Genomic DNA, 13,814 nt, shown 5'->3' with positions numbered 1-13,814 from the left:
GATCTTGTTCTTCCCATGCAGCTGACTCTTCAGGACTTGTCTGACCCTCTGCAGGTGTTTGGTGGTTGCAGCTTTCATAGCAGCGTCTTCATGATTCCGATTTACCTGCATACGTTTTAAATGTTTAACTTTTCTGCATAAAGCGCCTTGAGGCGACTTCTGTTGTGATTTGGCGCTATATAAATAAAATTGAATTGAATTCATATTTGCAAAAGATTCAGGTTCAACACATACTGGAATATAATGCAGTGAAGCTCTCAGGTTTTATGTTCTGCTTTCAAATAATCATTCCCAGCTGTTGTCATATTATCATAACTGCTGAGTCTATACACTTACAGAGATCATTTACTTTTCTGTCCGATCTGGTTTCTGAATTTATAACAAATTTTATAACAACAGCCAATTTATAACGAATGATATCCAACATATAGGCCTGTAAATATAAATTTCTTCATTTTATGTAAATAATGTGTATTACTTAAAAAAAATCTATCGTTCCCTTTGGTCGTTATTTCTGTTCACAAAGTTGTCTCTGAGAGCCACAAAGAACTAACGTCTGCCTTTGCAAATGGCAGATGTATCTAATCTGGCTGTGGGCGCAGATTTCGATCGGCAGCTCGGAGCTGTGTAAACTGCCCGTCGCCTGCACGCATCAGCCCGTCAGCGATCGTCTTTTTCTTCCCTGGAAAGTGACGACGCTGCATAATTTCCTCAAAACTGGAAAAAGAAAATAAGGATTCGCTTGAAGTCGCTGCGCCCGCCTCCATTTTTCTGCGCGCACGGGGGAGGAGGGTGAGCGAAGCTCGAGCGTGCGCCCTCGGCAGACACTCAAGCGCAAAAGACACACGGCTCATCCGCTCACCTCCCCATTGACGTCAGTCCGGTGTCACATGAACGAGCGAGGACCAATCGGCTCGGCGCTGCCGGAGAGTGCTGGCTGCTTTACACCAAGATAGGGGGAAAAGACTGAATAAAAGGAAACCGTGCCAGTGAGCTTGTAATGACCACAAATCCCACGGAGGAGCCCACGGTCGCCGCCATTGGATACTCGTCCCGTTTTCCCGTGAATCCCGCACGTTTCTTGTTGTGGATTATTGCGTTTGGAGCCGGGGCGGACGGAATGGATAAGGCCATGGCCCTAACATATTGAGTAGCTCGTTGGTGGCGGTGGTGGAGGGGGAGGCGAGACGCGCACCGTGGAGACAATTTATGGGGCATTGTGCGGGGAGGAAAATGGTGGATTATTTGCAGTGTGTCACGAAAATCTCCCCACATCTGGATCTCCTGCCTTGAGACACTGATCGGTGGCGTTTCTGCGCCTGTCTACAGTAACCGAGGTCGTGTTGTAGCAGTTGGTTGGTTGGTAGGTAGGTAACCCCCCCCCTCACCCTCACCCCCACCCCAAGCTCGATCTGAACGACCTCATTTTTATTATTATCATTATTATTATTATTATTTTGGTTTTTTACATATTCATGTCGGATTGTCGTGTCGTGGCGACGCGCTCACTCTCCCCTCCTTGAGAGCAGAAACTGTTGGATTACAGACAACTATGGATTTCACCAGCGGCGGCGGCGTTGAAGGCAGCGAGCCGCACAACAATCAGTTCTACCAGTGCGAGGAGAACAAGCCTCTGCTGGCGGACATGTCGGAGAGCAATAACAACACGAAGCTGGGCGCGGGGCCGTGCAAGAGGTCCCTGCATCACTGCAGCAGCAGCGGGATGCGATACAAGCTGCTCCACGAGGGGGACATCCAGGTGTGCGTGGTCAAACACCCCCGCACCTTCCTCAGCAAGATCCTCACCTCCAAGTTCCTGCGGAGATGGGAGCCGCATCACCTCACGCTCGCGGACAGCAGCCTGACCTCGGCCACGGTAAGAAACCTTCCGGCTCACACACACACACACACACACACACACACACACACACACACTTTCCTCATAATATGCTGCGTTTCACATTCCAGCTTTGCTGTTTGCCTTTTCGTGTCTGAACGCGCACCCAGATTACGCACAGTCTGCTGTTGACGCAGTTGGAAGAAGGCAGCCTGTCACTGCTTTCCCTCCTGCTCCTAATCTGGAACCCCTCCCCACCACGCCTCCATCACTTCCCCTCACCTTCCCGGCGACCCTGTCGGCTTCCCAGGTGCCTCTCTCTCGCTTTGAGCTCGTCCTTTGACTCAGGGAGGGGTTGTTGCGTCTGGGTTTTAAATATTAACAGCTAAGATCTCCTTCCGTTAATGTGTGGGAATAAAAGCCATCTGTGGGGGGAGGGGGGTTTAGGCTTTAGGTGTGTAACATGAAACCAGCTGAAGGTCTACTCCAGCAACCTGACCAAACAAAGCGCTGCTGCTTCCTGCCTGTCAGAGGGAGGCCAAGAGAAAGAGGATGCTCTGACGAGGTGACATCTCTTTGGTCATGTGATCACATGGAGGCTCTTTCCTCTCCGGATGTGCAGGCCTATAGGTCCTGGTAATCAGCTGATTGAGCCAATGAAAACAGACCTCGATGGGATCTAATGGGATTGTTTAACCAGTAAACATAAAGCAGGAAATCCAGCAGCTTCCCCCTTTCAAAAGAAACAACATGGCCATTATTTTAGGAGCTGAAGAGCCTGGAGGAATCGCACACTGTAATTACAGCATTAACCGCAACAGGACCCGCGTCAGTAGGGATCAGTTGTAATTGTTAGCAGAACAATTAAACCCTGTGATTTCCCCCTTCTGTTGTTATTATCTCGTGACATTTTCCTCAAAGCATGTTTTATCAGCACACCTTGTTAAAGGCCCTTTGGACGTCTGCCTATCACACCCACGCTGGAGGAGTTTGCAGAACTGCTTGCTGCAGTGTGCAACACCTTGGCAGCTGTTATTATTTCAGAAAAGACTTTCCGATATAGTTGATGACTTTCTGAATTCATGTAAAATATCACATTCGAGAAATCGTAGAGCTTTCAGGGAAAATGGATATATATATATATATGTCGCAGCTCAACCTTTGCCTTACACTGATTGTTGGTCGCCTTTATGCATTATCTCATGGGTGTAACGCAGCAAGTCCGTGACACCGTGAGATATGTGTGAGGAATCAGGGGTTATATGCAAGTGTTTTCATGTACAGGGTGAGGTATCATGAAACTAGCTGATTAATAGAAACATAACGTGCAGCTATTTTGATAATGACGAATGACTCTGTAGTTATTCGTGTAACTAGCCTCTGCAAAAGGCAATTATTGCAGTTAATTCAAAGTTACTGCGTTACTGTTAACATCAGAGTTGCCCCTTTCCAGGGCACCAATATGAATACGTCCTTAACGGTGTGCCGGGTTAAATACACAGCGCCATCTTGTGGTTCAAAGTGGGATTACACAAAAATACATTCCATATTTTTTTTTATTGTAATTATTATTATTATTTATTAACTGTAGCCCCAAATACAAGATTTGTAAGAATGATACTGATGTATGGAGATTTTAAAAAATGATACCTTGTCCTCTTTTTTTCTTTGCAAGACACAAATCGCAAACACATTTTCCTAACGTTTCTTATTTGTAGATATTTAGCAGTAATTAAGTTATTTTGAACAATGCAGTTAAAAAAATAATTTTATTGTCACATAAATTTCCCTCTGTTCCTGACAGGGGAGTTGCAGAGTGCCCCCTGGTGGGCAAAAAATGTAACATCAACACTTAGAACATGACTGAAGGGTGTTTCTCTCGTCTCTTCTTTAATTTTTACATTTTCATTTATCAGCTGTTATAAATGCAGATACTGATAGAGCGCTGCTATATTGGCCCCACTTGAATTATTTTAACTTAAATTGATGTTTTGTTGGTATTTTGGATGTAAAGCCACAGCGGATGTTTCTTTAAAATCTGTTAACTTTAGAAAATTTTAGCAGTTTGAAGTCATTGTATAAACAATAATTTAATAGCTGGAGGGGGGTACAAATCTATTATCTCAGTGTCATATGATTTTTTTTAATTGTTTATTTAATTTTGAGGAGGTGGGTAGGTTATTATCTTTAATTGAAAGTAAACTAAAACTAACTGGGAAACATAAAAATAAAAAACTACACCTTAGAAATCGTGAACAAACGATATTATATACTTGCAAAACTACAGGAAATTTCTTTGGTTTTTGGCTTTGCAAAATGTAAAGTTCCAACAAACATGAAGAAGAATTGTGCATGTGTGTGACCGCACGGCTGTGTGACGTTCATCTCAACAAAGTATTGTGTTTGTATTCTAATACGTCCTCATTTCTTACATATTATCCAATATCTTGTATATATTAATTTAAAGATAACAAAGACATTTAAACAACACTTGAAATTAAAAAATATTTGAAAATAAAAAACTTTAAAGTTTTTTATAAATGTGTATTTCACTCTGTAAAGTACAAAATAGTGTTTAAAAAGGTTTTACTGACCAGTTTATGACAAACCTATAAGGATGTCTTTGAGCTCTGGACAGTGACCAGACGACTTTATAATGAACTTCTTCTGAAGGGTGTGTGGGCTCAGCCTTCGAGATGGGGTGAGGAGCTCGGCCTTTCAGGTGCTCCATAGTGGACTGGCTGTGGTTCAGCAGGTAAAGCAGGTCATCTACTAATCGCAGGATTGGTGAGCCAATTCCTTGGTTGCTCTAGTGTACGTGGCAAAGTATCCCTGGGCAAGAAACTGAACCCTGAGTTGCTCTTGATGCATTGATTGGAGTCTGAATGCTAGACAGTAAGCAGTTATTTGGAGAAAAGAAGTGCCTATGTGAATGTGCATAAATGGGTTCGGTCCATGTATCGTTATCATACTGAAGGGATCCAGCAGAGGCATCAGATTAAGATGCCTCCTGGAGGCCTCGTAGGTGAGGTGTTGTGGGCACGTGTAGCTGGGAGGAGACCCGGGACACGCTGGAGTGGTGTCCCTCGGCTGGCTTGGGAACACCTCAGTGTCCACCCCAGAGGAGCTGGAGGAGGTCTGGGCATCTCTGCTCGGGTGGGTCTGGATATGTGTCAGAATACTGATTAAAAATAACCACACTGAGGGATCACTGTCATTGTCTGTGACCCTCATGCTTTGTGAACACTAGTCGTGAAACTGTTGCAGCTGAGAATGAAAAAACAAACTGCAGGTATTAGTTAGGCCTCCACCTTTTCATGCAATCTTTTTATTTTATTTTCAAAAGCATTAAAAAAAGAATAATTTTCTGATTGAATCTTTTAAAACTGCAGACTAGCAGTCGGTCCATTTTGGACATTTTTATCCAGTTCTGACAAACTTCCTGACTGTGCATGCTGTGTCGTCTGTTTTAATATGACATATTAGAAGCTTATTGGCTGATGTCTCATATGTTATCCTGTAAATCGCTCAACAACAAACAGCCCTGCACTCAGCACTGCATATTTTCTTACCATACCGCAAATACCAGGTGGTGTCATTTATCACAAAATGTCTGTTAGCCTGCTTCGTTTCAGGAAATCTACTGTGTGACGTTAATGCTGCTTTGAATTATGTCACGAGTGGCGTTTATTCAGAAATCCTCATGCAGCAGCGGTGCGCCTGCGAGCCGTCTCCTATTCTTTGCCCCCGTAGAGGCTGAAATCTGAGCAAATGGGGTTTTATTCAGGCCGGGAGCGTGAATGTGCACGTCCTCAGTGGAGTTTTTGTGCCCAGCGTCGAGCGGAGCCGGTATGTGGGCCGACGAACAATGCTGACCCATTTGCTCTGTGCTCTTCCAGCGAGGCTGCTTCCACAGAGCGTCGACTCTGCGTCTCCAACAACATCCCCACGCTCTGCAAATAACCGAGATGATTGTGAGGACAAAAAGCTCTGTGAAACCGAGCGCCGCTGCCAAGAGGGTTTCACCTGAATTAAATTAAAGCGGTGGCCATTTCTCTAAAATCCTTCTCCTGCGTACAGTGTAGACAGTTGCAGTTGCTTAGGCTTTCACTCATCTGTTAAATGCTTTTTCTGTCTCTCGCTGAGTAGCAGGAGGGAGGGTTGTGACTCACTTTTCATTCCTTGCTTCGACAGACCTTCCTGCCACGGCTGTGCTCAGAAGCATAACCTACATCACATTTACGTAAGAAGGCTGCAAAGTGCAGGAAAGCACTTCCTATATCACGTCTCGCTCACAAAAGGCGAGAGATGAAAGGAACCTGATTATTTTGGGTTCATTTTAGATGGTGAGGTTGAACTTGGCATTTAAATCAGTCACGCATGTCCTCATAGGTGAAATATTTAGCAAGAAGCAACATCGCTGATCTATCTTGGTGTGCGTTGGTGTGACCCACGATGTCACTTTTAGAACAGCTAAACTGGTTACATGGAACTTTATTTTTTCTCAGCATTGTGCTGGACCGATTCAGTCGGAGCATTGGAGATGATGTCTCCTTGATGGAATGAGAAAAAACAACAACAAAAGATGGAAAATGGACACAAACGAACACGCAACAAAAGACCAAAAAGGACCGTAAAAGATGAAAAATGGCCACAGCCTCAAAAAGACTGCAAAAGATGACCAAAAATGTTGTAAATGGCATCTCGTTTTTAGTCATTTTAAGTGTCTGAGGAACAAACAAAATGACAGAGGCAGACCTGAGGGACGTCCTGTTTCTCTAAGAGAAAACTAGTCTTGTAGGTGGTTTCAGGTGATTTGCTGTGTGGCGAATCCTGAAGTGTGAGCGTCTGAAGTCGCACAAACAGGTTTCATATTAATGAAAACACGTGCCTGTTATTCTCAGTCACTGTGTGGATGAGCCCGTGTGTTATTGTCACCTTGCTGAACGTGTTACTCTTTGGATGAACTTTGAGTTGTAACACCCAACTCCTTCACGCCGAGGTGTCCAGCAGTGTCACGTGTGGGACGAGTGGGAGGCGTGAAAGTTTCACACTCGAGGGAGCGCAGAAGAAACGGCGCAGAGCTGCATCTTTAAAGAAGATGTAGATCAAACTGATCCTTGACGGCACAACTGCACTGCACGGAGCTGTGGGTATGCAGCTCAGCAGCTGTTAGTGAAATGCTAACAGAGTCAGGCTCACAGTAAAGAAGTATTAGGACCTGCTGCAGCTTTATACTGACAATATAAATGATTCACCTCCACCAAAATAGTGACGAGTGAAGCAAGCCCAATCACAAAACTCCTAAAGAGGACCTATTCTGCTGCACTCAGATCCATTTTACAGTGTAAAAGTTTAAAGGTACACATGATTACATTTCACTAATTAGAAAACAATTAGCTGCTGATTATACATTGAAAAAAATATGCGTTTGTAGAATTCTGGTTTTCATTTTCAGGACAGAAATTGTTTTTTAAAGTGTCACATCACTGATGCTTTTAGTTTCAGCCCAGCTGTTAGAACTCCCCTAGTTTAAAAAAAAAAAATAGAAAAGTCAGCTAGACTTCCTGATGTGGTTGCATAATGCGTCATTCAACTTCATATAGCAGGCCTCAACGCCAAGCCACCTATCTCCACCATCTCTAAAGTAGGTCTAAGCAGCAGTTGATTGGTTATGAGCTGTACAAAGACAGGAAACTCTGCTCTAGCCTCAAAAGTGATATCTTGAACCATTTTAAATGAGCCCCTGTTTTCACACACAGATGCTTCTGCAGTGGTAGATTTGATTACATCCAGTCGCAGTCTTGACCTGCAGGACTGAAAATCCTGAACTTTTAATTGGATTTTTCCTTTAAAAGTTTAAAAGTTAAGAGTTTTGCACTCCTTTTCATGCAGCAACATATTCTACCCTCTTTAAGCTCTACACCTGGCTTGCATCCACAGCTGTGTCCAATTTAGAATCGCCGATTAACCTAAGAAGTCCGTGTTTGGTCTGTGGCAGGAAACTGGAGTACTTTTAGAGAAGCCACCGAGGCACTGGGACATGCTAACTCCACAGAGAAAGGCCTCCAGCTGGCCGGCAGTTTTGGACCCAGATCCTTTTTGCTGTGCGGTGACGCTGCTAACCACGTGACCGCTGCCAATCCTGAAGCTTTTACTCTGAAGGTGGTGAAGAAAGCTTGTGCATGAGAGTAGAGGATAAAAGTATACATCCAGATCAGCTGGTCACGTGTTTTGCTCCCAAAAGCTGAAGGATCTTGTTTTTGCAGTTCTGTTAATACAAAATGCCGAGAGAGTCCCAAACAGGTCTGAGCAGACCTCCCTGACAGGCCACCATATGTGTTCATACTTAAAAAATGGATCCTCCCAGTCTGTGTTTGAACAATGCAGCCATTAGGCAAAGATCTGACTTGGAGTCTGGAATGATGGTGCTCCCTGCCATATTGATTTATGATATTTAGAATGGATTGGAATTGGACTCGTTCCCCTTATTCTGCCTTGTTATGTGTGTCAGCGAGTGATGGATAAAGTGAAGGAAAACAGAGAAAACCAAACGACAGAGTTTGTCAGGAGGGGGAAAAAAGGAATGGAGACTGCAGCCAAGCAGCAGTTATTCTCCATTGTTTTTAGTTGTGTCTTTCAGGAAAACTGGGCTGTTTTTAAGCCAGCTGGGGGGAAAAAAAGAAGCTGTAGTCAGCTCGGGCAGGGGAAGTTGCACACAGTGCTTTTCTGTAGCCGAACGCTGTGAAACTTTGTTTTCCACCTCAAATGAAATTTACATCCCCCCCGCCCGTTTGCATTTTAAGCTTTCTCTGATGTCACACAGCAGCGCATTGTCTAATCGTTTGCATGATTTAGTGGCTGATGCACAGCTGTGTCACAAGATAGCAAGCAGGAGCTAATGGATTGTTCATGTTATACTGTTATTCTTTTCGTACTAGCATAGCTTGTGTAGCAGCTGTCTTAAAGTTAACTCACTGAGTTGTCAACTTTTCAGTCAAGTTTTCCTCAGCCGAAGTTTGTCATTAACACGTTTCCATCACACTTCTCACCGTAGCATTGTTTGAGTAGTTTACCCAAGTTTACAACCAGACCACGAAAGCTGCTGGTGGCCAAAACCATCGTGAGGAGCATCATCGGTTGCTAGCAGTGTTGCCAACTCCTCAGTAAGGAAAATCGCTATTGGCTGTCCTAAAAGTTGCTAGAAGTCGCTAAATGATGTCATCACCTAATTTGCATAATTGGTGACCCAAAATAGGCACTCTGGTGGAGTTACTTTTTTTGTGTGTCTTTTTAAGTAGTTTTAAAACTTGTGATCCATAAAAAGTAAGTGAAAGAAGACTATTTTTAACCATAACGTTGTTAACAAACTACATTAACAATCAGAATGGACATGGCAAACCTCACCAGAACAGCTTTAGTCAAAATCGGATGTACAAGATGGAGTTAAGGCTCTGCAAGGACATCCGATTTCTAAGTTTGCAATGATTAGAATGATGTATTTTAGTGCACTGATTTATTTTAGACAAAGAAAACCGTACATTTACTGCTGCTCCCGCCCTGCGTTACAATCAGCGCGGGAGCAGTGGCTTCGCTAATGCATGATTCATTTGCAGTTTGGACGCGTAGGGGTGAACTCTGATAGCAGCTGGGGGGGACTGCTGCCTGGGGACTATCTGCCGCCTGTGAGCGCTTTGGCACGGGCGAGGTGCCCACGGCAGCACCCGCTGCTTGTTGAGTGTAAGAGCGATATTTGCTTTCACGTCAAAAGTCGCTATAAGTCTCTAATAACAACAGCAAAAGTCGCCAGATTTGTCGCTAGTCGCTTTTTAGAAAAAAAAAGTCACTAAGGGGGTCTGAAAACTCGCTAAATATAGTCGCTAAGTTGGCAACACTGGTTGCTAGCGACCTCTAGCAACCGCTCCCCAACCGGTTAGGGAATGTGCATTTTTCCAACGGGGGTGGCGGCTGGACCAGATGCCTGCGTGACTGAGGACTAATGTAGCACTGAAGAGGCTAACACCAAAGAGTCAGCAGTTTGGAGCTGTTTCTGCTACCTCAGCAGTGTTTTTTCTTTTCATTTGCGGCAGTTTTTGACTGAAACGCCCAAAATTTGAAAAAGAAAAGTTCAGATGACATTTTTATTGACTTCATCCTCTCCTAAATCGTCGTGCGAGTTAATGCACTTGTTGTTTTTTAACTTAGTTTGTCCGTTTCCAGCTTCACGTGTGTGTGGAACATAGAAACAGCAGGGAAAAGTGGATTCAATGTGACGGTAAATAACAGCAGCATGCAGTAAAGACTCCCACACTGAGATGAAAGAAAACAACTGCAAATAAATCAGCCGACGTATTGGTGCGTCCCTGGTCGTGGGCTGTTTGTGTGAAGGCGCTGATGTGGAGTTTGTGCTTTGTAGCCTGGATTTCTTGTGCTGTATCTAATAAAACAAGACAGTAAAACAGCTAAATGTATCGATACGGACCAATAAGCAGATTGATAGACTAACCAGAGACAAGCCAGTCATTTCTTTGATTAATAAACTGCCTCTGAGCCTACTCTGTGCATCTCTTTACTTCGCTCGTACAGTGTTCTCTGGCTAAATTAAAAAAAAGAGTAATGTAAAAATAAGCATGTGTTTTTAATGAGGGAAAAAAAACCTCTCGAGTGCATTAAGATTGCAGTATTTTACCGTCAGCAGTGACCCTAGCTATTTGGAGCCGACATCAGATAAAATGAATGGTGAGAAGTCTGGTTAAAAGCCCAGGAAAAGGAAAAAAAATCTTTTTTCCATTCTAAACAGCTGTTGCTTCTTTGTGTTGTTTTTGGCTCCAGAAACCAGAACAGTAAGAAAAGCACGTATGCAGACAGAATGACGACCAAACAAGCATTTGTGCGTCGAGTTGTAGGTCATGTGACCTCATTAACAAGTTTGTGTCAAAGTCATAGAAGCAATGAGTGTCGTCTGCAGATGTGGAGGAGGAGCTGGCAAAGATGAGGCTGACGAAAACAATACTGGGCCTACGGTGCCGTGTGGGACGCAGCCGTCACACGTGACGCCTTTGAAACGAACACACTGCCCTCCTCTCATTGGTGGCTTTTGACCTCATCTGCCATTACTTCACATCCACAGCGGAGCATAATGTAAACAGCTGGAGTGACAAAAAGCTGCCCATTCAGAGCCTCACGCTCGCCGTGTAATGACAAAATTTACAGACCTCGGTTCAAAGTTTCAACCGAGAGATGTGGAAAACGTGACGCGCAGCAGTCGGCACATTTAGAAAACATTTAAAGTAGCATGCGAGATTTATTTAACCTACTTTTAATTTGTGAATGGCAGGAGGCAAAAAATCCCGTTATTGTGCCGTCAACGCCAAATACTTAGAATACGCAGGATCAAGTAGTTCACGGGGTGGTCTTGGAGCATCTTCAGCAGAAATAAATGAGTGACTAAGAAAAAGAAAACCTCAGTAGTGTTTGTTGCATTGATGGTGCTGTGTACTGTACGTATTTCTGAATTAATAATACATTAATTACAAAGCTTCAACCAAGCATTTTCCTGTTATTGAATAATCTGCACTGATATGAAAGATTTTTATTCATATAAGAAAAAAATCAGTCCTGAAACCTGATGAGTCAGAAAAACAAATCACTGGCTACACTTTAACCATATATGGCAACTTGATTTGAAAAATCATATATTTAAACAAAAAAGTGGAGGAACGAATGCATTTCAACACTGCTTTTATTCAGGAAGTGACTGCAGCAGTTGGTTTTTTGTTTAGAGGGGTGGGGGGGGTCAGTACCGATGCCCCTGATGTATTGTCTGGCCTTCTTGCCGGTGACGTCTTGAGCTCATTCATCACCAGACCACAATGAGATGTGAAACCATGGCCTTAACGTCAGGGGCAGTATCGCAATCTAATCTTAAAACACAAAAACACAACCAAAGGAAGAAAAAAAAACCTTGAAGGCTGAAGTGAATTTGAGTGTTGGTTCAGAACAGACTGTCAGGCTGAGATGTTAAATCGCTGCGTATTTATATACGAAATGACGTTACCCCTCAGTTTGTCTGCACGTCTTCAGATGTCATTAAAAGGTCATAAAAGAAGCTTCAAGTCCTGTGTGTTAGGGTATTTACAGATAAGTGTTAGGCTGGAATTCTAATGTGTTTGATCAGTGTTTAAGTTGTCGTCATTAATGATATTACATTACTTGCCATGTTAGATTAGAGCCATAAAAAGGGATTCGGTTACACTGCTGCTTTACCTGCAGAGACAAAGAAGTCATTAGAGCACTTCTGCGCTGCCAAAGATAAACAGCCCTCTGAGTTTGGCATCCACATGTTGGTTTTGTTCATAGGGTGTGTAGCCTGCTGCACATTTAGCTCAGTGTATTGACTTTACAGAGATCACTGTAGCATCTCCTCCACAACGTAACCAGCAACAAAGTCATTAGTCTCTCTGGGTGACGGTTGAAGATGCTGCAGTTTCAGAGCTTTAGCGCCGACATTCAGCCAGAAATCAAAGTCGCTACAGGACAGTTTCAGTGCCACGTGAAGCCCTGTGCATTCATACAGATGGTATTATTTGAAAAGCGGCCCTGTACAAGAGTGCACCCTGCGTCCTGCTCCACGGCGGCTGGGATAGGCTCCAGCTGATCCTGACTTGGATAGGCGGAAGAAGGTGGATATAAAAGTATTTAGACTCTTTAGTTTGAGGAATAGCTGCTACATCCAGCAGGTAACGAGGTGCAATGATAGAAAGTTTGCAGTTTGTCGCAGGGCTGCTGTGTGTGCTGTTAAGCAGGTCTTACACGTTACCTGCTGCACAACTTGTCAGTGAACCGTGCTGCGATCATATCTGCATCCCGATGTATCGCTCGCTCTGCTGCTCCAGTATTTCCATTAAATACCTGAACAGGAGAAGCATATTTAGCCACGCTTCCCTTCCCGATTCACACTATCTGATGCAACTGCGTGTTTGCGCTCAGGTCTGTTGTGTGTCACAACACTGAGCGTCGACCTGCTGCGGCGGGGAATAACAGCAGCTCACGGCGGGCCTGTTTTCCACAGCAACCTTGCTCCACAGTCACAGCAGCGTGTGTGCGTGTGAGCGTCTCGAGTGTGATTTACAGTTTTGTTTGGGTTAACGTTCCGTTTGGACCTGGAGTCGAGCCGCTCACGGCGTTGCAGGCTGCCAGGAACCGCTGCACCCATTATTACTGTGCTGTTTGTTTAGTTGTTGCTGCTTTTTGGTCAATATATCCTGATGTCTCGCTGGTGTTAAATACACACTCCCTAATACCGCTTTAGTTTTCAAATTAAAGGCTAATCATATCCTTTGTGTGCTGAGCACTTTCCACATACTGTTAGTGCAGGAATGAGGGTGAGGAATAAATCAGAAACAGCTTTCCAGGATCTATTTTTATCTGGTTGTATTTGAAAATGTGGCAACAGATGATGTTCTGGTCGCTGTCCCATCCTAAAATGAACGACTTGTAAAACTTCTAAACATATACTCCCAACTTAAAGTGACACTAACCCGTTCCTGTTCTTGTAAACTTAAATATTACTGAAGGAAAAGAAGAGAATGTGCTCGTTTTTCTCTCTTTTTCTAAGAAAACTTGTGGTTTGTGGAGAATGTTTACACCCATATTGTGCTTTTAGCCGAGCCTCAGGGGCACAAATGTGGCAGTAAAAACTTTTCTATGCAGTTGTTTTTGAAAACTGACATTCCTCCTTTGACTTTTTGGTCTTAGAAATTATTTAAACTAGCAATTTATAATTTTTGTACATTGTATACTGAGAGGAGTTCAAATACTTTGAAATGTTAAATTAATTTCCCAGATATTTATATTTGGGAAATTATATTTATCTGCACTTTAATGTTATTTTGTAACACACTGTTCAGCTACACCGACAGCTCCTCTTTAACTGCATTTATTCATGAGTAGTCAATAATAATAATATTGATTAATT

The 13,814-nt window shown here is 43.5% G+C and overlaps 1 protein-coding gene across 2 annotated transcripts in view; it reads left to right on the top strand.

Moving 5' to 3' along the window:
- Positions 1–862: 862 nt before the first annotated feature.
- cmip (c-Maf inducing protein) overlaps positions 863–13,814 on the top strand; it is a 42,886-nt gene continuing 29,934 nt past the window's right edge. Inside the window, exons 1-2 of one of the 2 annotated variants that reach the window (XM_005449215.4) lie at positions 863–1,367; positions 1,530–1,876. In XM_005449215.4, coding sequence (XP_005449272.1) covers positions 1,553–1,876 — 324 coding nt within the window. In that variant the 5' untranslated portion in view covers positions 863–1,367; positions 1,530–1,552. Of the gene's footprint in view, positions 1,877–13,814 lie in introns of both variants that reach the window. The other variant, XM_013265392.3, reaches the window with a different exon arrangement.

Source organism: Oreochromis niloticus, linkage group LG7 (genome assembly GCF_001858045.2).
Source record: "Oreochromis niloticus isolate F11D_XX linkage group LG7, O_niloticus_UMD_NMBU, whole genome shotgun sequence".
Classification (NCBI taxonomy): Eukaryota; Metazoa; Chordata; class Actinopteri; order Cichliformes; family Cichlidae; genus Oreochromis; species Oreochromis niloticus.
This window is presented reverse-complemented; position numbering and strand designations above follow the sequence as displayed.